The sequence below is a fragment of the Cryptomeria japonica genome, chromosome 6 (genome assembly GCF_030272615.1).
Source record: "Cryptomeria japonica chromosome 6, Sugi_1.0, whole genome shotgun sequence".
Classification (NCBI taxonomy): Eukaryota; Viridiplantae; Streptophyta; class Pinopsida; order Cupressales; family Cupressaceae; genus Cryptomeria; species Cryptomeria japonica.
In genome coordinates, this window is record NC_081410.1 from 658282904 (window position 1) to 658307126 (window position 24223).

General features: G+C 39.4%; 1 protein-coding gene across 2 annotated transcripts in view; it reads left to right on the forward strand.

The window, feature by feature from the left end:
- Positions 1-21013, forward strand: part of LOC131033199 (ylmG homolog protein 1-2, chloroplastic) — a 57372-nt gene extending 36359 nt beyond the window's left edge. For both annotated transcript variants that reach the window (XM_057964355.2, XM_057964354.2), the window contains exon 3: positions 20078-21013. In XM_057964355.2, coding sequence (XP_057820338.1) covers positions 20078-20623 — 546 coding nt within the window. In that variant the 3' untranslated portion in view covers positions 20624-21013. The remainder of the gene's footprint in view (positions 1-20077) is intronic.
- The last annotated feature ends 3210 nt before the right edge of the window (positions 21014-24223 follow it).

Genomic DNA, 24223 nt, shown 5'->3' on the forward strand with positions numbered 1-24223 from the left:
CAGCACACTTATCGCTGGAATATTTTGACTAAGCGGTGGCCCGGTCAATGCATTGTGAATGCATGAAGAATCTTTTGCATGCAACCGCCATATTTATGATTTTATGACAGATTCCTTCCGCATGTCATCGTCGCATGGAGGAATGATGGGCATTTATTTCTGCATGAGGAATATTCATTGTGTTGGGTGAACCTGATGTAAGTGGTGCATTTAATGCACAAGTGGATGCCATTTTGGGCATGTTTGAATTAATTGTATATGGGTTTCATGGGCATTAATTGTTGATTCCCACCTTGTTGCATAATGTGTGGGGAATGTTTTGGGGTGAAACCATAATTAGGATTTGCATGTCCTCATGGTTTGAGGCCTAAAAGGGGTGACCCCCCTCATTTGTAAAGGAGGAGAGATTGATTTATGAGATTGTTGCTATAAGTTTTGAAGTAGTCCACTTAATACATTGTTCAAATTGTTGGTGTAATCTTGTGTTGTTTTAAGACTTGCATGGTCTCACTCTCTTCATTTAGAATAGATTTGCTTTTAAGTATTTAGATGAATGGGATTTGATGAGATTGCTTGTTGTGAAATCTGATCTCATACCTTTTGTCTGTAGCTAATTGTTGTTGACTTTGCAAGGTTAGTCTGAACCTTAATATGTGTAGACTTAATTTCGATCATCGGGTGAATGTTGTTCAAATTGATGGCTTTCATTGGTGATTTGAAAGCCTATTACACATCCCCTGAAGATTGCATCGCCTTCGTGTAGTTGTGCTATGCTGGTGAAGCGAAGCGTCGTTTGATTTCGCACAAGTGATTCTCGTCTCTTTGTTCTTAGAGTTAGATTAGATTTAGCATAGTTCTCTCTACCCTTTCCCATTTACTTTTTGTATATTTCAGCCCCAAAAACCCCCAAAAAAGAGCTTTTATTGCAAAACGTTCGCAAAAGTTGTCCTTGAAGCTACAAATTTGCTAGAATCTTCTTTGAGTATACATAAGGCCCCTTGGATTACCAGTAAAACACATCAGCTAGCTGAGTCATGTCCGTTGCATGAAGGAACCTTGGAGTTAGCCATTTGAACTTTCGCAATCTTAGCACACAGTGTAACCTTGATCAAGAGAGAGTGAAGTGATCGTTGGGAACTTTATTTTGTGTTAGATGCTGTCCTTAAAAACACGTCAACAGGATCTTTGGAAATTGCAGTGCAAAATGACACTTGAGACATTGCCAATCAATACACAACAAGATGTATTATGCAAATGGGTTGGCTTTCAATGTTGTCCACTTGCCATATTGGTGAGAAATGGTGAAAAAAATTAGCAAGGCTCCAAAAAAGTACAAAGGACTTGAGTTATGAGAAGGTGCAGGATTCTTATTGGAAAAAGAGGTCAAGCTTGTTGTAATGTGCTCTTCCCAATTTGCCCTAAGATCACAATTGCAACAAATTAGGGTTAGGGTTACGTCTTACCAAATAAATATCTCTTTAATGATGCAATCTTGGAGTTGAATCCTACAATCACAACATGAACAACATATGCAAATACACACACACACACACGCACACATACACCCACACCCACACCCACGCACACACACACACACACACCCGCACACACACACACCCGCACACACACACACCCGCACACATACACACACAAATGTATATATATATATTGTAATATCCCCTAATAATTTCTAAGTCAAAGTCACATTAATTCTTTTATATTAGTTTCCAATTCACTAATATAAATTAATTAATTAATTAATAAATGATTATTGTAATATTAATTATTTTATATTAATCACTCGTCTGTTAATATAAAATAATTAATAAAAGCTTAAACTTTTCGATGCTTATGATTAATAAAGAGAATTGGTTCAATTCAGTTGGGGAACCACCCCAGGAACGGATTTAAGGAGGCGGCGATTTGGCAAATGGGGGGAAGATTGGTCATCTGTGTGATAGGATACTTACTAAATCAAATCTCCTTTCGTCAGTTATTGACTGACCTATTGGACGTAAGTTTTGGAGTGGAATCGTGTTTTATAGAAGCGTTGGAGTGACTTAATGGTGTGAGTCTCAGATTTGTATATAGATGTGTGTGTTTCCTTATGCACGTGACGGGAATAAGACCTCCGGACGCAGGTGAAAGACGACACATCTAACTCATTCTTACTTCCGTGGCCCTGTAACCCGATATTGGGTTGTAGTGTATGGTCCGTTTCTACCATAGCGAGAGATCGCAGTCATCGCGCAACGGAAATTGGAAGGGTTACTAAACACGTAGTACACCGTGATGATATCGCAACCCAGACCTGTTCATGTAAATTGATTTTTCCATGGAATTAAGTTCGGGGGAATTGTTTGCGGTTGTGGATGTTTCTTTCTACATTGTCTTCGGTGAATATATGAAGACTCTTCAGGTGGCACATAGCAACGAGTTTGGCATCAACAGTCACTGCGTAATTAACAGGTGCATCATGAAAGAAATTCTTTAACCCATTTCCTGGTGAAACATTTAATCATTTGATAATGATTGTTGAATAATAATTGTTCTGTTCTCTGTTGATAAATGCTATGTTTATCATTAAGCATGAAAGTAAAATGGAGACTGTGTGTATTGAACAATAATACTGTCAAACGATATTCATTGGCATGCCAATAATCCATTGGTTGTGTTGAATAATACGTTTCTGTTTTAATCTGGATATATACATCTTTTGCAATCAGTTCTTAGTTAAGTAATTTTACATATATATATATAATTCTTAGGGTTAGGCACTTACATCATATTCATAGATTTTCAATGATGCAATCATATTAGGGTTTGGGAGAAGGGACATGATGGGTCCTATTGTGATGTTTTCATACATCGCCCCATTGAAAATGGGGACCCCCACTTTTTGCTTGGCAGTCGTGTCTTTAGCTGTTGACCTCTTGCGTGAGAGGGGATACTGTGCAATCTCTATGTCAGGACAGAATGAATCTTAAGTGTGTTAGGCAGTCAAGCAAGCATGTCAGATTCCTTAGGATAGAGTCAAGGAAGGAAACTTCCTTCATACCCTCAAATTCATGGCCTAGGGGAAATTTTCCTTAGCATGCTAAGCTTGTTTGGAGCAAATTGTAGGATGGGTAGCCCCATATTGAAGGTGAAGTCAAATGATCAGCTAGGGGCTTGAAGGCAACAAGGTTGGTGAAGGAGGTGGAGAAGAAACATTGCTCATTCACATCTTTATGAAGATCAAGCGAAGGAAAGTTTGATGAAGGGTGGAAGGATGTTTACCCTCTCGGGTGAATAACTTAAGGCACACAGATAAAACACATAATGCAGAATAATAACGCCATAGATACCAGATGCAATATATCAGATGTTATTCCATTCATAAGTGTCCTTTTACAAGTTACATTCCGAAGTATATAAAGATGCCGAGGGGGTGCGAGCGCCAACCGTCGCACCACAACTGCCACCCCTTGGTACCAACACAATTACAACTTAATTAACTAGTTTTATTTCCGTGTACAATATTGCCGCCAACATCATCCCCCCCAAAAGAAAAGAAGTCGTCTCCGGACGACTTAACACAAAATAGAGATGACATTAAACAGAATTGCTGACGCCAGTCGAGCCCAGAACTTATACACTAGCTGCCTCCTCGCCTGAAAACCCTTTTCTGCTACCATCCAATGCTCAAGTGCCTCTTTGATATCACAGTTCTCCTGTGCCTAAACCAAACTTGTCTGCAAAACACGCTTTTCAGTCTCAGCCTCCACCAACTGCTACTCAAATGATACTGTCTCTCTAGCTAATTTGTCCTCGATAGCCACCCGCGTTGCCCTCTCGGCATCCAACTCCTGGGTACGCTGAGCTAAGTCTCACGCTAGTACTGCCTCCAACCTGGTGGTCAGCTCCTCCCAAGCCCTCTCTGCATCCACCAAGGCAACCTCATGTCCAGCCGAGACCTACTCCAAGTTCCTCAAAGCGTACCATTCCTGCCTGGAGGTGGCCACAACCCGCTGACACAAAGGCTAGGAGACACCTCAAATCCTCCATCACACTCCCCAAAGGCTAAAAATTGAATTGAATAACTCCCTGGTGTCATACAACTGTGCAGACCTACAATGCCTTCCCTCAAACTCTGTTTGTTCGCAACCTCCAAATCCGTCTCCCTCTACGGCTTATGGCTTCCCCGCCAATGCGTAGCTGCAGGCTTCTTTCTCACAGTACGGACAACCACAACACTTCCCGTGGTATTCTGTAGCTCAAAAATAAACTGGGGGTCTGGGGGCAGCGCCCCCGTGGGGTCTGGGGCAGCGCCCCAACGAGGTCGAGGGGCAGCGCCCCTCGCGGGGTCCGGGGGTAGCGCCCCAGGTGTGCTCCCTGTCGCAGTACAGGGCAGGGTCAAGGGGCAGTGCCCCCGCCGCCAACACCAATTTACAACCTTCAGAACCCCACAAAAGTCCATGGCGCGCATCATTTCTGTGATATTTTATGATGTCAAAACCCTTCTTCTACACTCCAATATTTTCAGTGTCCAGGCTCTAGATGTCATCGAATCATTTTTCAATCCGTCGTCGTCGTTTTTTTTTTTTACAACCTCCCTGTACGGTCAACAACAACACTGACACCTCCAATCGTGCGACCACCTTCCCGTGCGGTCGACACCCTCCTCACCGTACGGACACACGACAACATGCTCAACTGTGCACATTGTACGGTCCTCCTTCCGCACGCCCAACGCAGTTCAACTATACAGTGACCACTGACGACGAAGCGGTTGCGTGTGTGTTTGTGCAGCTGCGTGGCTGTGCGGCTTCGGGTTGCGCGCTGTGCGGCTGCGGCTGCGGGCTGTTCGGCGCGTGAGTGTGCGGGCGGGTGAGTTGCGGGTGCCACTACACGACGGTGGTTACCACCGCACGGTGGTCGCCGTCGGTGTTACCACCGCCGGTGGCCCACCGCACAGTGGTCACCGTCGGTGTTACCACCGCACGGTGGTCCGTTCCAAATTTTTTTATTTTAAAATTTTTTTTTTGACCGTACGGTTGCCTGTCGTATGGCCGTATGGTTTTTTTTTCTCATCTCCTAATTTAGTTGTCTAGAGAGTCGTCTGCTCGGGTCCCTTGTCTCTGGGATTGCCCGAGAGTTGCCTGCTGTGGTCCTGTGCCTCTTGAGTCGCCTGCCTAGCCTCTCGAGTCCCCTTCCATCCTTTCGGGTCCCCCTTCAGGCTCTCGAGTGTCCGTTTGGCCTCTTGGGTCCCCTGCGCGCTTCGCGTGGTAGGGTTTCAATTTGGGCCCGTTGGTGGCCAATCTATTTTCAATGGCCATCCGAAGACCTGGAACCACAAATTCTACAGGGACCACGGTCTCCTTCTCGTACATAAGAAGAAGAAGAATAATAACTATTTTGAAGGCTGCGGCCTTCCACACAAGGTTCCAATTGTTGCCGACACAATTGATCTTCGGATTATCTACGTCACCGAGGTTTGGGGCGTCTCCCTTCCAATATTCTATGTATTCTGGCAGGTACGCCTCCTCTGTTACTTGCTCTGGTTCCTCTACTTCGAGCCTATAGCTCTGGAACATTTCATAATCCTCTATTTGCCAATGGAAGAGCCCGTTCAATGACCCTGTCTCATCCTCGGAGCACCCTCCTAGTTTGAGAATCCCTTCGTCGTTGGGCTTCCTGCAGCCCCGTCCTTCGTCCCTCGGGTAGCCTTTCCCTTCACCCTCCGATTTCGAAGATGATGTCAGTTCCTCGTCAACAACCTGGGTCCTCAGATCAATGGTGTACTTCCACCCCCCTTTCTCCATAGAAAGGGTGTTGTTTTTCCAGTCGTGGTTCACCTTTGCTGTAACCAGCCACCCTCTGCCTAAGATGGCGTTGTACCCCTTCTTCTTGAGTGGGATTACCACAAAATCTAGTATGAAAGGTTGCGTGCCGATGGTGACCGGCTGGGCCATCAGGGTGCCGAGTGGCTTGATGCCGTGCTGGTCTGCACCTACCAAGTTGAACGTGGGTGGCCATAGTGTTGGCTTCCCTAGCTTCTTCCATGTATCCTCTGGCAGTACATTCACCCCCGAACCTCCGTCCACGATGGTGTCTTTGAGGATAGCCCCGAGAATTCCCATCTCTACTACAACAGGATGCCGACCACTATTTAAGGCCAACAACATTAGGTCAATCGAGGGGCTGATCGGAACTTCCGCCCGTGTGGCACGCAAAGGTGCCTGCGCAGTGGTTTGTATGGAATTAAAAATGGCGGTTCTTAACTGTGGCATTGTTTCTAGAAGGTCCTTTACCCTTATAGGTACTTCCATCTGCAGTACTTGCCCAATGATGTTATTTTTCGCTTCCATATGGGATGATGTACTCGCCACCTCGTTGTCTTGTCGTTCGACCGTCATCTCACGTTCAATATTGGCCTTTGCCTCCCGTAATCTCTCCTTCTCCGTACGGGGGTCGGGATAAGTGGTTTTTTTCGTTTGGGCGCGGGTGATCGCCGGTACTTCTTTCTCACCAGTCTTCTCAGCCTTCTCAAGGTTGAGGAGATTAACCCCTGCCTGTGGGCAATTTGTGTCCTCATGGTTGCCTGGCCCACACCATCGGCAGAGGTGCTGAGGGGTGGCTTCCTTCGTGCAACCACGGGCGAAGTGCCCCCACTGATTACAGCCCCTACATTGGATAATTGGCCGACCCTTGGCGTCATACTGGATACGGCTTCCGTTATTGTTATTGTTGCTATTCCTTCCGCCACCGCGTCTGTTGTCCCGGTAACCTCTAGATGATGCCGTTGTGTTGGTTTGCGAAGTTCCGACGGCTGGCTGCTCTTGCGTGAAAAGAACTTGTTGGCTCCTGGTTTTCATATTGTAGGGACATTCCTTTGTCAAATGTCCCGTAATCTGACAAATGTCGCAGAAAGCCTTCTTGGGACAGGACCCCTTGGTGTGTCCGTCACTCCTACAGTCGGTACACCACACGTCATTTTCTTCCGTCTTACTTGTACTCCCTTTCATGGCTTTGAATTCTTTCAGCATTCGTTCCATGTCCTTTTGGAGAGCGTGTACCTTTTTACTCGATTCGCCACCGCTACTACTTTCCCCGTCAGAATCTTCATCATCGTCAGATGAATATTTATTACTTTTCTTCTTCCTTGATGTTTTGTATTTGCTCTCTAGTTCCATCGCCCTATTATAGGCATCGTCATATGACATCGGGGGTACAATTTTCATTTTTTTCCGTAGGGAGGATTTCAATCCTTCAACGAACCATCGTTTTTTCAAGCCCTCAGCCGGTTGGCTTTCCATTTTACCCAACAATTCCTTCAGTCTCCTGCTGTATGCTCGTACTGTCTCCTTGGTACCTTGTTTGGTACTGTATATCTCTGTTACAATTTCGTTGTCATCACGGAGCAACCGAAACTCTTCCGTGAATTCCTTCTGTAGGTTGGCCCACGTGGCCACTTTTTGCTTATCTACATCGGAGTACCAATCTATGGCAACTCCACGTAACGTGGCTGGGAACTGTTGTACCCAGTCATTCTGGTCTGTCACTCCATTGGCAGACCAAATGGTTTCACATGTACGGCAATGCCGTAAGGGGTCTTCCTTGCCGTCCCCTATGAACTTTGGTAATTTTTGTTTACTCGCCATCCCGGGTCGTCTTCCTGGGGGCGGTTGTGCCTGTGTCTGTGACCCTGCGCTACTTCCTCCGGTGGCGCCGGTGGTGTGTCCTACGTGGGTGACTGGAGGTACGGTGTTTTGCCTGTCGTGTGTGGCACCTACACCCGTATGGTTGCCCTCCCCTTCGCTCCCACCCGCACCCACTCCTGGTTCCCGTTGGTGATCTTCACTTCGTGGTGTAAGGGATAAGTTTCTAAACTGATCCCGAGTCTCTTCGACTAGATCTCTCCTTAACCTTGTTTCCGCCAGAAACTCTTCGTGGCTCTGCGCCCTACGGTGTTCTGGCGACGCGTAGAAACTTCCCTCGGCTTTTGCACCCTCCGTGACACCTCCGTGGTTCCCTTCGGGCCACCCTTTGGCAGGTCGTCCTTTGGCAAGTTGCCTCAGCCTCCGTCTCCGTTCTACTTGCTGCTCCAGAATCAAGGCCCTCTGCGCGGCCTCCCACTCGTCCGTTTCTACTTTCTTATTTTTGTCTTTATTTAATATATTTGGCATAAATCACCTCCGTACATAGCAAGCACACACCATGTACACAATTCTTTTATTTTTTATTTTTCCCTTTCAACCATAATTTATATTAACATTGTGCCGGGATTATTACAAGGTTCAATTTCCCCTTCGCCTCTTGTTCCGTGTGCGCGTCGTCGGTCTTTGGGTTCATCTCACCGACGGGTAGGCCCATCGTGTCCGTGCGCCATCCGCGTCTTCCGTTCCCGAGTACGTCTAGGCAACGACGCCAAATGTTTACCCTCTCGGGTGAATAACTTAAGGCACACAGATAAAACACATAATGCAGAATAATAACGCCATAGATACCAGCTGCAATATATCAGATGTTATTCCATTCATAAGTGTCCTTTTACAAGTTACATTCCGAAGTATATAAAGATGCCAAGGGGGTGCGAGCACCAACCGTCGCACCACAACTGCCACCCCTCAGTACCAACACAATTACAACTTAATTAACTAGTTTTATTTCCGTGTACAATATTGCCGCCAACAAAGGATTCGTAAGATCAATAACTTGGAGAAGTTATCCTCACTTCCACTTCATGCTGAAATCCCTGGAATTCCACTTGCTGATGAAATCCACGACCTACTTGAACCCACTTCCAATGAGCCTCCAAAACCCCGGCCAGCCTTAGTGACTTCCACTTGACCCTCATAAATCCAGACATCCTTCACTTCCAGATTGTGACCAAAAGCCTGGCCCAAGGAGGGGGATCAATGATGAACGAAAGTGCTGCTGTCTCAATGCATCAAGGGAGATATGGTTGCCTTAATGAAGAGGGTAAGAATGATTTCAACGTTCAATCAGGCAAAGTACTGATGTGATGAAGAAATAAAAAAGTGATTCAGATCAGTAAAGATCAGCACTTCCACTTAGGGACTAAAAGTCTGGCCAGCTGCACATGATTTCCATTTACCTATAAAAGATCTGGACTTCTTTGCTCATTTCTACTTCAGGCCTAAAACCCCAACCTGCCTTCACATCAACTTCCTGTGGCACCCAAAAGGCCCGGGCTGTCTCGGACTACTGCCACTTGGCTATCAAAATTTCGGCTAGGATGTACATGCCCTTCATTTTGTTGAGATCTAAGCTTGATGAAGTTGAACACTAAGTGTTTTTTAAAGGAAGATGTTGATTAAGGCTTGTAAAATCTACCAAGCAGGAATGAAGATGCCTTGAATGATTCATTGAGCAAGTAATGTTGATGCCTTGAAGCACTTCCATTGCCTCCCTAAAAGTTCCTTAGCATATTTCCAGTACACGCTTGAATCCATGATCAGCTGATGACCACTTCCACTTGGGGTCCAAATCCACGACCAGCATATAACATTTCTAGTGTGGCCCCAAAAGCCCAGCCAAACATGTTCTACTGCTAGTATCTATCAAGAAGCCTGACCAAGCATATAGCATTTCCAGTGGGCTACCAAAACCATGGCCTACTCATCATCACTTCCAGTAGGGGGTAAAAAACCCGACCACTTTGGGTATCAGTTCCTATGACCCCTTGAATCCATGGCAAAGGGCAAACAGTTAAGAATCAGGCTTATAAAGTTAAGATCAAACCTTAAAAATAAAAAAATCAGAAATCAGAAACCAGTCCTCATATCACTGCCATTTCTAGATTAAGCGCCTGATTATTTAGGTGTTTCTTTTGATGTTTGATACAAGATATTGTGACTAGTCTTTCAGGTTTGATACAAGGAGCTCAAGAAGAGGTGAAATCTCAGACTGAGAGCAAGGAATTAAATCAGACCAGGGAAGGATGAGATAAAAAATCAGAGCTCAAAGGGCATTGTTCTCAAAGATTGAAGTCTTAATTAATTTATCTTTGCTTTTCAGGTTCAAGGTTGGATGTGACTCAACATCACAAGGAGCTAGTCCATGTAAGGGGCAAAGATCAGAACAAAGGTCTTCATAAGGCAAAGGTGGATCAGCATTCAATAAATATACAACATCAAGACAGGGAACACACTGCAAAGAAGGAGAAAAGAGCAAACACAAGTGAAGGAATCATGTTTCAAGGATGAATAATCAACACCTTCAAAGATGCCATTGAATGAAGGATGAAAAGATAACAATGGGCATGCGAGATCAAGAGCTAAGATATTCAAAGACATCATATTGATGATGAGGAAGATGTTAAGGCAATCTTGAATATCCTCCGAAAATCCAAGAATCATTGCCAGTATAGCAAAAGAGTAATCCAAGATGGAGGCTTCAAGTGAAGGTGATCAAGTCAGAGAGATGATGCAATTTGGGAATATCTCCCACTATCACCTCAATCAATGCAAGCACTGGGAAATGTTGAGTATCAAGAGATATTGTCTGAATCACAAACTCTTGTGATGAATTACAAGGAGCAAGTAGCTGAGGTGGTGCGTAGTCATCACCTATTCATTCGTATCATTCCAAGTCAGGGCATCTAGATGCAATGCACTTGACTCATCCAACGAGGAGGATTACTACCATGTGAAGGCATGAAGTCCGATGTACCTAACCTCACCATTCATTGGTCAAATTTTCAAGGAAGGACATGTGTCCCATAAAATGCAATTTTATCATTGGTTAAGTTTTAAATGCTATGTAATGAGTATAACAAACCCTAATTAGGGTTTCTGTCTTTCAATCTTGGCCATTGATGTGAATTTAATCTTGGCCATCCAATTGTAATGAGAGCACTATAAAAGGCTCCACTCTCATTTAAAAAGGTTAATAGTTAATAGTTTAGTAAGCAGGTAGCGAGTAGTTAGCAGTTAGGAGTAGAGTAGAAGGCATAAATTGTTGCCAAGCTTGTAAATAAACATCCTTTTCATTGAATTTGTGGTGGAATGTGTTGTTTCTTCTACACATTGCATGGTTTCTTGTAGTATCCTTATGTTAGACGGTGTTGATTTGTTGGATGCAAGCTATTATGGATGATTAATGGTGAAATTCATATGTTCATACCACTAGTATTTTGCTGATTGTAAAGTACCTTGCGTGGTCAACTGAACTCTCTACATGAGCTTAACTTCGATTGCTACTCATCGATATGCATTACATTAATGGTGTCTATGCTGTTGGTAGTAATTTGAACATCATTTTGCTCTCCTTAGAAGATTGCACCAACTTTGCCCAATTGTTGCCTTGCATGGCAAAGCAAAGTCTAGTAGAATTTCATTAATTCATTCATAGTTTCTTACATTCCTAGGATTAGACTAGCTTCCTAAACCCTACCTCTTTTACCTTTTGTTTTAAAGTCAAGTTAGTTTCCACGTTCCAGCTGCATTCAAGCAAACGTAAATCCCCCTTGTGATTCTAGCAAATCACATCACAATCACTGAGTCTATCCATGTATAAGGTCAAGACTCGACTATCGGAACCTTGGAGTTGTCTTGTTTGATCACATTGTTAGCATCCGAGAGGTCTTTTTTCAAGAGAGGATAAGATACTTAGTATTTTATTCAGTATTTGAAGGTGTCATAAAAAACACATCAACAGGTCCACTTGATGCCATTTCTACACCAAGCCTAAGATTTGATGTCTACCACAGCTCTCTTGCTTGGCGTCTTGTATCTGCTTTCCCCATCAAAGTCTCATCCCTCAAAAAACACTTGCCATCTTATGGAATTGGGTGGGGGTTGTAAGTAGGTTACTTGGCTCTCTACATAAGTGCCCTCTGGTCCTAGGAGCCATTGCGGTCAACTCTAGAACAGCCTACTTACTTAGCCTTGTATACCCCCTTTGCTTACACCCCAGGCCCTTCCTACAAGGTGGGTTTCAGTCAATCAAGCACATCTCATATTCTATCACAATGACATATACTTAAACATTCATTATTACGCATAAACATTTATACATATATAAGACAATATCAACTATACCACTGAATATATATCTGATAATAATAATCTGAATTGATTAGAGTTCTGCTGTGATGAATTGGACTGGATTCCCTTGTGATTGCTGCTCTCTAGCTTATGGGAAATGATTCTTCTTTCTGTTTGATGTCTGATGATTGATTGAATGATTTCCCTTGATTGTATGATTTGAGGTATTGGTGAGTGATAATGTAATGAAGTCTGATTTGATAGAATGATTTGCTGATTGATTGTTTGCTTGATTTGAATGATTGGAATGATGATTGCTAAGCGATCATTGAATGATTGGAATGATCTCTTTATACTTCATTGGTGAAAGGGACACCACCTCTCATAAGACTTGGGTCACCACCCTTCATTAGATTGAGTCACCACCCTTCATTGCTACCTTTTAGAATAATATATTCTTTCCCAATTGTTCTCTCTTTTCCCTTCTCAAATGAGACCTTCTTTCCTTTATATCTTCCATTGTGAGGGAGAAGTCACACCCCTTCAGCATGCCTTCCCTTTGCAAGGGTCACAACCTTTCACAATTACCACCCTTTCGAAGGGTCACAACCTTTCATCATTTCTGTCCTTAAAAGTCACTTGCTTTTTTTTCTGCCCTTTCCTTTCTTCTTCCATTAACCCTTCCTTAATCCCCTTGCTTCATTCTTTCTTACTCTCATCATTCTATTCCTTGATTGATGCCTGCACCCTTCTGTATTAAGAATTTCTATTCCCCTCCCTTCAGCTTAATTGCTTACTCCCTTTATACCTTCATCTTTCATTGAGGAGACACATCTCTTTGGAAAGAGATATCCCTTTAAAGGGTCATGTCTCCTCATTGCTGTCTTATTATTTAATTCAGATCTGCACTTTTGATGTAGATTAAAATTCCCCCCCTCCAACTGAAGTTCTCCCCTTCCCTTTATACCTCTTGTTTGAGGGAGTCGCAACTTTTCACTTCATGCCTTTTGACCATTCATTAACCTTAACTAAATTTTAATTATTTCAAATTCATTCTTTTATATTTTATTCTAATTTTATTCTTTTATATTGTAATTTTATTACTAATATTTATTATTAAATCCTATTTCAAAATGGGGACATTAAACTTGTAGAAGATTCATTGGAGCCCATGAGGTTGAGATAGGGGTGTCCATTGTTTCCAATGGGTGGAAAGATGCTAAAAGTCGACCATTGATCAATGTCATAGTAGCGTCCCTTAAATGGGCAATGTTTTTGAGAGCTGTGGATTGTGAGGGGTAGGTGAAAGATGGCCAATTTATTGGTGACATTTTCAGTGCAGCCATTGAGGAAGTGGGATCCTGCAACATTGTTCAAATCCTAATGGAAGAATTGTAGAGTTGTTGGTTGAGGAACACTCTTCACACATTTTTTGGACACCTTGTGCAACCCACTCTCTCAATCTAATGCTACAAAAGATTGGTAATAAAATTGATTGGATCAAAGAGTTGTATGAAGAGGTTGAGGACATCCAAATGTTCATCATCAACCACCACATGTCACAAGGCATTCTTAAATCATTTTCAAAATTGAAGCTATTGAAGGTAAATGAAATAGTATAAAATTTTACATTTTCATAATTTGATTGTGTATTCTAATTCTTTTTAAAGTTTGTTTTTAATAATTTTATTTTAATTTTTGAATAGGTTGTTGAGATTTGTTTTTTCTACTAACACAATTGTCTTGAGATGACTTGTGAAAGTTTGAGAGGCACTTTCTAGCATGGTGAAGAGACAAAATTGGTTTGTATGGAGGCAAAACAACATTAAGAGGGCAACAAATATTAAGTAGATGATCCTAGATGACTCTTTGTGGGATTGTGTGGAGTATCTCCTTAGTTTCTCTAAGTTTGTTTTGAGCATGATTCGTTATATTGACATATACAGGCCTTTCTTGGGAGAGATATATGATGGGATTGACTCAATGATTGAGAAGATGAAGAGCATCACAAAGACGAAAGAGCAAGATGCTGAAGAAACTTTCTTCAAATAAGTGCACACAATTATTGAAGAAAGATGGAACACAATGACTGCCCTCGCTACATTTTCTTGCCTTTGCATTGAGTCCAACATAGTATAGTGCTGAGATTCTTTTTGTGCGAACAAGGGATATTGATTTTGAAGTCGTTCAAGGGTACAAGGTAACATTTCGTAGACTCTTCCATGATCCTGATTTGCAAGATGTTGTCTTGAGTGAGTTCATTGATTTTGTATGCTCAAATAGTCAATGTATTGAGGCTCTTTGTGATAAGTTTAAGAAGGATGCTCACAGTCGAGGGTAATTTCATGACCAACAATTCCAACACCTACAAACCCTCACAATCAAAGCTTTATCACAAGTAAGTTTAATAAATTTTTATATTTTAGTCTTTAAAGTTTAAACTTTCATTTATAGTTTTTTTTGGTTTGTTTTTATAATGTATAACTCTCTCTCTTTACTTTATCTTCGTAGGTTGCTAGTTCATTTGCATCCGAAAGGAATTGGAGCCCATATGCTTTCATCCAATTAGTAAAGCACAATAGATTGCACTTAAAAAGAGTGCACACTTAGTATATATGCATTCCAACTTGTATCTCCTTTCACACAAACAACATGGCTACAAGGAATGAAATATAAAGTTATGGGATATAGAACTAGACCACATTGATTTAGATGCTTCCACTTCCGAATATATTGCATTCGAGGAGTTCGAAGGCTAGCACACTTTTAGTGCAAGTGGCAGTGGCATTGCTTCTGGTTATGTTCTTACATCGTCTAATGTAATGATGATGATGATTAAAACTTATTTTTGAACTTGATGCTATTATTTTAATATTGAACTTCAAGTTTGAATGATGAATATTTTATAATATTTATCATTTATGTTTTAAATGACATAGTTTATGGTGGTTTTGTTGTTTAAATGATGCTATGTGATACTCTAATCTTATGCTTTGAAACTTGATGCATTCATCTAACTAGTATTGGAAACCCTAACAACCATGAATCTCCTTGATCCAATCTGAATGACTTGAACCAAATTTATTCAATGGTGTTGATTAAATTGAAGAATGCAGATGAAAACCCTAGAACAAAGATATGGCAAACCCCACCAACATGGTATTACAACTGATGGTAAAGTTGAAAGGAAAATTGCCAGCTATAACATAATGAAATCCAAACTACACATTGCCTTGCAAACTTTGCCTTAATCAGCAGACAGTTGAATGGGCATGATTTTCACTTAAATGCTGACTTACTCACCCTTGCTTGTATGATTGATAGTCTTAGGCCAACTTTAACCTGTTTGTCGTGCAATTTTGTGATCTTTGCTGATGTTTATTGGCTCGTTTGCATGGATTAGTGATGTTTGTCAGCATTTTACCTTTTGTCGGATGAATGGAAGACTTTTTTTGGTGTTTATTATCCAAATCTTTCAATTTAGAGGTTCTTGTCTCTTAAAATCACTTGATCGCACATTGTATGTTTATTTGCCACTTAAATATTTTAAGATTGTGTATTTTGACTTGTCTTGCCTTTGTTTTGCTTCTTTATTTTCCACTGGGGTTTATTCACACTTATTTAATAGCTGATGTGTTTTGATTCCATTTACCAGCATCCCACTTCTAGTTGCACAAAAAAGAAGTCATTGTTACTTATTCTATACCACCATCATGCTATTCCAAAATCTTTGCCATTTTTCTATTTGTGTGACTGCACATTTTAGATGTTTGTGCCACTTAAGATTGCCCTCCTATTTGTGTGTTTTAGTAGGCATTTCTACTGAAAAAAAGTCCGCTTACCCCATTTCACTCATTCTCCAAACTTGTTGGTTGTGTGTTTTATTATATTAGTATTTTCCAATTACTAAATTAATTAAACACTTCTCCATCACCTACACTCCTCATTCTTTTCTTTGGATGTTGCTCCTGCCCTTGTATGCTACTTGTGGAATGAGATGGAGGATGATAGCGAGTTTTAACCTCTTTAATACATAAATAATGTTTTAATAGTATTATAGATTGGCCCTAAACAACAAATAAAACCTGTTATCCTTAGAAACCAATAGGGGTATTGGTTTTGTTTGGGGACCATGGAACATACTTGGGCCATAGGAGAACCTTAATATCTTTAGTTAAAATATAAGAGTTAAGCCTATTTCTAACACCTAAACAAACAACTAACTTAGCCTAAACAAAAAACAATTACCAAAGCAAACACACCATGGAACAATGAAACACATACAACAAGATGGACTCAGAAAAATATATCACCTACCTATAGATAGACACCGGGAAGAAAATTGGCTAAACAAAACTACTTACCGGTTGAGAAAAGTAATAATTCAACTGTGGTAGCATGTATCCTTGAAACCATTGCAAAATATTCGTTGAGATCCAAGGTTCAATATGATTTGAAATTTGAATGATCATGCAAGGAAATCTCAAGCATGAACTCATCAATGCTATGCAATTAAGGCAAAATCTTCTTCATCTCATTGAAACTTATCTCTATCTGTTGGAGATGCTCTACTTCCTTTTGAAGATAGCTTGCAAAGGCCTCTTGTGTAGCACATCTGGAATTATGACCATCTCATATTCTAAAAAGCAGCTGTAGTGTTTGAAAAAATATCTCAACTACCTCCACTTGACTCTCCAAGTCTACACTTGATGTTGGCTATGAAACTTGCAAGGCAACACTTGTTTAGTTCCATCATCTGCACATAATATAACTTGGTCTAATAAACCTTCAAGGTTTGAATCTTCTTCAAGCATTGGATATCGTAAAAATGAACTTGTTGAAGAATTAGAGAAGCAGAAAAATGGATGGCAGCTATAGTGGCACAAGAGGAGGTGGAAGGTGAAGGCAAGATGTCAGCTGGTACTTCATTGAATGTTGCTGCCCATTATATGCCCAAGGAAGATTTTCCTTTCTCAAACGGAAACCAATACCATCCATTATGAGGACATCTACCCTGCCACTTAGAAGGTTAGATGTTTTACTTGTAGAAACTTTTTCTAAAATTTTAATATGGATTTTTATTTTTTGATCATATGACATTCATGCGCATTAAAGTTCTTTTTTGATCTGTGAATAATTGAAAAACTACTTATCAGTTCTCTAAATTCAGCTTGATGCGTGTTTCTTAAGATTATTTTGTAAAAATATGTTTTTTTAAATGTTTGAAAATTTTACGAAGTCCATCAAGTTTTACCAAGTCATGAGTTGTTAAACTATGGTGTCAACTACCTAAGCTTGAAATATTATGAATTTGTTTTAACCATAGTCTGTAGACTCAAGCTAAGAGAGTACTTGGCAAGCCAAAAATTTCTGTCTTGGAGAGTGCTTAGCAAAAACTCGGAAAATCCTGATTCCTGACAACCTAAAAAGCACTTAAATTTTAGGAAAAAACACAAATTTTATGCAAAAGAAAATTACATGTATCAATAGAGTTTGGTGGGGGTATGGGGGCAGTGGCCCTCATGGGGTCTGAGGGCAGTAGGCCTAGTGTATTCTGTATTGCAATATAGGTTGGGGTTGAGGGATGGAGCCTTCGCCACCAAGCCCAAATGAAGACTTTCAAAACCACATAGACATTCATGGCACACATCATTTTCATAATTTTTTAAAAGGTTAAAAACAATGCTAATAAACTAAAAAGAACTGAGTTTTTGGAGTGTTTATCCCATGTCTTTTTCTGAAGTTTGATGCACGTCTGTGGTGAGTTTTTCGCTCTAACTTGCCAAGTTTTCGATAAGTACTGACCAAAAACTTGGTGTTGAATTATTGTGAGTTAAACCTGCAAGTCCTCACGGAGCAAAAAACTTGAGAGTATTTGGTGACTCGCCAAGTTTGCAATCTATGCTACTTTTAGCCATTTAGTGGAGCTTTTTCCTAAAACATTTATGAATTTCTTGGCATGATAGTGTAAACTGTTTAGTAGAATCATTTTTTATAGATAGTGTCAAGTCCTAGAATCAGTAATAAAGGGATTCATCCCTTGATTTGATTGTTATAAAACCAAAACTATATATTTGCAGTACAGCTATTTTGGCAAGCACATATGAGGGTATTATGACACAAGAAGCAGCCTATGGATCTTACAATGGGTCAGGAAAAGATCTTTGACCTCAAAATTTTGTTTTGATTTTGAGCTGGTGAGGCTTAAGTATACACAAAGAGTGCAACACTAAAATGTTTTCTTGAAGGGTGCAACCAATGTGAGCACTTCCAAGTTGGCTTATTAATGTGGGGATTGTGGCTTGGTTTGGAATATCTTTCCTATGCTCTTTAGGTTTGGGAATCTCTTGAACTTTGGTATACAGTTGAAACTTGCCAGAAAAAATACCTCTAGTTCACTAGTTTTGTTTGATTTTAATATTTATTACATTTTAGCTATTTTGTTTTGTAAGCATTTTGAGTAGTTGATGGGTAGAATTTTTTGATATTGAGGCATTATTTTAATATAGTAGGTTCAAGTACAATCTCAATACATCTAAGCTTCCATGATTTGCTCATCTTTGGACCCATTTTACAGAGAATAAAAATAGCCATCTGGTGATTATTAAGCATGATTCCTCTCATTTACCTAACCAGAAAAGCCACATTGCATCCAGCCAAAGCACTGATGCAGTTTTGTCATGCTACTAAGGGCATATCCTGCCATATCTTGATTTATGTGAGCAGGAAGATCAGATGTTATACCACAGATTCCATTTGCAGACAAAACAATTTCAGGTAGTGATTGATACTTAGAACATTGAAATTATAAATAGTAAAAATGGTCTACAAGGGTCAATACACAGGCAAGCTTACATAACCAGAACCAGAAATTATTGGAGAAATACATAGCTCCTGGCAATAACTGCATACAACTAGAGTTTTGCAGTCACCCTACATGCTTTCTTTTCTTCCAATTGCAAGGAACATGTTTTGGTTAAAATGAAGAGCAGCTCTTCATGTTGATTCTTCCTTGTAAAGGGTACTTTCATAAAAGTTGCACTCAGCCGAGCTAGGCTTTTTGCTTCAGGATGCTTCAGAAATTACTGACTGATTGATCCATAGCAGCTTCTGAGACTGCAAAGTCAACGTAAGATCATATTCACTAGATAAATGCTATATGTGCCTGTTTGAGTAGGTCAAGCAATACCAAGTTTATGCCTCTGAAGTACAACGTATAAGTACACGTTTATGTAAGTGTGGCTTCTTAACATTGGACCATGAAGGACAATAATTCCAAATTTTTCAGAAGAATGAGTGTACAGAATGATCTGTAGAAATTTCTCCTGTATTCACTTATTGACGTGTGGAAATGTACATTTATCATTATATTTTACAAAAAGTAGAGTCTTTGAGCCTCACTTTTTGTTTGGAAATTTTTTATTGATGTTTTGACACTTGTTGGTGCTGGTATATTATTTTATATTGAAGAATTTTGCCAGCTATTAAAATGCTAAGATTTTCCATTTCTTTCACTGTTAGGCTGTTGCATCCTTCCAAATCCAGTACGAACAGGATCTTTTAAGATCGTTGAATGATTATGGGATCTAACACTATCACTTCTTCCCCAAATCTTGGGAATCTTGTTGCCTGTCTCAAACCTATTGTAGATTCCCGACTGAAAAATCCAATCAGTTTAAATGTTATATATTAAAAAGGAAGCTTAGTATAATTCTGACTGAAAAGTTGATACAATTTAAATGTTATATATTTAAGAAGGAAGCTTAACAATATAAACAGCTTTGGAACCTAAAGAAAAAACACAGAAGAATGCTTTGAAAAAATTGTAAAAGTGTAAACAGTTTTCAATCTATTGATCTATTTTATAATACTAAATATTATCATAATTTTTTGTAGTTTTTTTGGTACATGCCTTTTGTCTATAGAATGTCCTATTGAAATCCTTAAGTCTTTAGACTTGAGAATCTCAAAATTTTGAAAATTGCTGTTTCCACCTGCAACATTCAATGCAATGCTATCCAGGATGGTATAGTGAGATTTTGTTCTAGATGGTAGCTGATCATATAATCTATTTGCATTTGCAGAAGTACTGTGTGAAAAACATACATTTGATCAGAGGTCGGGGACTTGTTTCTAGTTTTTTCAAGGAAACTGGAAAGATAACAGTGATGAACAAGGTAAAAAGGGCTTTATTTCAAAATCTGGTTACTCTGCTGGGAATTAGCGTTGTTCATTCTGGATTATGCTTTTCTGATGTGGCTAGTGCAATCCCTCTTGTTGGAGTGGATGAAATGGTGGGAGGCATCCATGGAATTATGCTTGGTGATTTGGATCCATCAACAGCAAATATCGTGATAAATATATTAAGTCCTGTGTTCTTGGCCTTCAATGTTCTCTTCATTGTTAGGATTATTATGACTTGGTATCCCCAACTTCCTGTGGGAAAGTTTCCATATGTAATAGCCTATGCACCCACAGAGCCGTTTCTTAGTCCTACTCGCAAGGTAATTCCTCCTGTTGCTGGTGTCGATGTCTCCCCTATCGTGTGGTTTGCCATTGTCAGCTTCTTAAATGAAATTCTGCTTGGTCAACAAGGACTTCTTCGTCTTATCTCACAGCAGAATGTTTAGTTCCAAGATTGAACCTATATTTGCCACAGTTCCTACTTGAACAGCTCTTAGCCTTGGACCCTCTACTATCTTGTACCCTTAAACTTGTAATATCACTATGCCAAATTGTTGGAAGCCCAGTAGCTCATACGGAAGAAATTGAAAGTTGAAGGCGAATATTTTCCAAATAAGTAAAATAATTTCAAATGACTCCTAGACAACATTCTCGGTTGTATTTTGAAATTTCTTAAGAAGAGTTTGTACATGATTTCTTCACGGTATGCTATATACATGTGCATCCTTCACAGGCAATGAGAATGGCCTAGCACGAATAGCATGACTCATGATGCGTAGACAAAATGTTTGAACAATTTAGTAATACAAAAGATTCTCGATATTATTGCTAACAAATGCCCAAGAGATACTGCTGTAAACAATTGTGAAGTGAGAAATATTAATATGGCATATCTTAACAAAAACAGATAACTACGCTGCCATCTGGTTGTGACCGTGCTTGCTGTAATTTTGCAGTCGATGCTCAGTTGGAAGCATTACACGATGTAAGTCAAATATTTTTACAAATTTGACTTATTTGAATTTCCTGCCAAAACTGATAGTTGCTAGTGATTATAACTTACAGATTCTTTTGATATTCTTATCTCCAAATCTTGCAGAAGTGAGCACCCTCTTTCCTCTGGTCTAATTGAAAAAAATCTTTTATAATCATAAGTTGAGTCTCTCATTCTGTCTCCGAAGTAATTATAGTTTGATTTTAATTAATCTTTTTATAATCGAAAAACTTTAAGGAGGTAAGTGTAGATAAGACATATCTCATTTATTAGTAGTAATTTTCTAAGGGGTAAATGTTTTTGACTTAGAGCTATGAACCGGTGAGGTCACAAATGGGGACCTCATCCCCAATATAAACACTCAGGAATAACACCCCAGCAGGGTTTGAACCTTGGTGGCAAGAACAACAACATCACAACTTAAACAGCACACCACACCAATATTGGCATTAGAGGTAGTAAAATTAGTGTAATAGGTCAACTCCAAATAATAAGCAACACAGCTAGCAATTCAAATCTTACTGAACTAGTGACTATTATAATGATGACATGAGTTGAAGTCTAGTTGTGTTTTCGCTATATGTTAAAGTGGGTTACTTAGAGATGGGGTTAGGTCCAAGTCCTACATAAATTTATTGTTTAAAAACTTGAAAACATCTTTTCTTTTTTTTGTAAATATTTGATTCTCCAGTGTTTTCTCTTATACTTAACTACTTCTGTTCAATTGAGATGATCAAAATTATCGGAACAGTGTGATCCATATAATATCAGAAAACAAACACACTTGCCAAACAGTTGTGAATCTAGCAAATTTTGCAGAAAAAGGATGAATTATTTGTACGGTGATAGGATTGCTCCAGTGGTCATCCCTACGTGGAAAGGGGGTTTCATATCTGACATTGGCGCCTATGCATGTGATAGTAGTGGTCTTCAACAAGGATCCGTCATGCATGTAATGATGGTGGTTGTGCATTAGACACCAGTCCTACCCAAATACAAACATAAATAGAAGTGGCCTAGAAAAGACGTTTCTTCTAATTTTTGATAGTAAGAGGTCCTTGGGTATATTAAGGGACACCCCCAATACTTGTACAAGGCATAACCTAAATATAAGAGTGAGTATTGAAATTACCTGTTTGTAAAGGGAATTATAAGACACAACAGTGAGTTGAGAAAATATAAGTGGAAATATAAGAGTGAGTAGTGAAATTGCCTGTTTGTAAAGGAAATTATAAGACATAACAGAGACTTGAGAAAAGTTGTAGCAGTAGTAAAATTGTAAGCACACTCAAGCTCTCTTTGCAATTTTGTCTTGAAGGAAGGAGAGGTGGCAATTAGTTGACACTATTGTAGTCGAAAAATCCTGGACTATTGACATGCTAAAAGATGATGTTGGAAACAAGTAAACAATCAAGGGTTTCTGTAGTTTTAATAACAATTAAGAACCATATTGGGTGTACCACCACACAATCAAAGGGAACTAAGATTTAGTGAAAAAGATAAAGGACAAATTAGGGTTGTTGGACATGGGAATATTATAATTGCAAATCTAATCTAATTGCAATGATGCAATTCAACAAGATAGAAATAGTCCTAAATCAATCTCAAGTTCTAATAATTTACAATAACTAATTTTCAAAACGACAAGAATAATTAGAGAATGTACCTTTCATGATTTCACAATACTCTTATAAACAATACAGAGTGAATACTTAATATGAAAATGAAAAACTTTTGTTTTGATAAATCATGATTGGTCCAAACCCTCAATATGTGAAGATTGTAGTGATGAAATTAATGTCCTTACTCTACTCTTGTAGAGCTTTGTAGGTTTATACCAAAAAGATGTGCAAAGACCCCTACCAATATTCAGGGATTCAATGCTATGCACTAATGTAGGGGAAGGTAGGTTTGTGATCTAAAACAAATGACTAATAAGTCTTCGATGAAGATTGACCTTGATCTAAATTGGATAATAAAATCAGTAAAAATCATCCAAGCCACAATTTCATTCAATTAGCCAAACTGGTTGAGATGTAATTTGTATTGCCTTGTAAGAGAGTTTAAACGATAACCTCAATCAAGAAAAAGTATGAAATATACAAAGTGGTATACAAAGATTGTGGTTGGTTTAAGTGGCCTAGACATCTTGGGATCAAACATAGTTGAAGTAGGGTCTTGAGAGAAATATAGAAAACATGCTTTAGTCCTAACAATGACATAACCACCAATTCTAGCAGGGTGACATTGCAAATCACTAGCATAGTCAATAGTGGATGTGTGTGTGCTTGAGAATTTATAGAACAACCTTAGTGGTGGCACGTCTCATGTTAACTACAAAATTGCCATGGTAATGTCACTCATAGGTGGCAGATTTTATGTATCATATGTGGGTGTTTTGCTAAATATAGATGAATGGTTAGTGTTTTGATTGAAAAAGGTTATCACTTCCAATCTTGTCTTTTGGTTTTCTTGTTTAAAGCCTAATTTTAATGTGATTGATGAAACTTACTTCAAGGGTCATTAAAAGAAATCTAGATCTTTTTTCAACCTACTTTTGTCATTGATTAGTGCAATAGAGGTGTGCATTTGAGCAAGTTTACGTAGGTGTGTTGGTGTTAGGATATTGTGTTGTAAGAGAATGATGCATTTGAAAATCCAAAAAAAGGAAAAAACTTGTAATTGTGTCATAGTTGCAAGAGAAGATAAATTGCATTACATGTATAGAGTTTCTTTCCAAGTAAATCTAGTGTGTCATGCAATGTAGTATGTTGTATTCAGTTTGTTTTCTGGTGTGTCATGCAATGTAGTATGTTATATTCAATTTTTTTTTTTTAATCTTGCTTTCAACAACCTTCATTAATTGAGACAAGATAACTCATTTCAAAGCACTTGTGATTGCTTTCTTGATGACAAATAAGAACATAGAGTTTTTAAACCAAGACTTTATTTGGAGGATCAATTATTGTGTTGGTGAACTAGATTTGGAATATTGAGTATTGATTCTGGATATGATTGCTATTAATGTAGTCATGTCCCTTACTTTATGTTG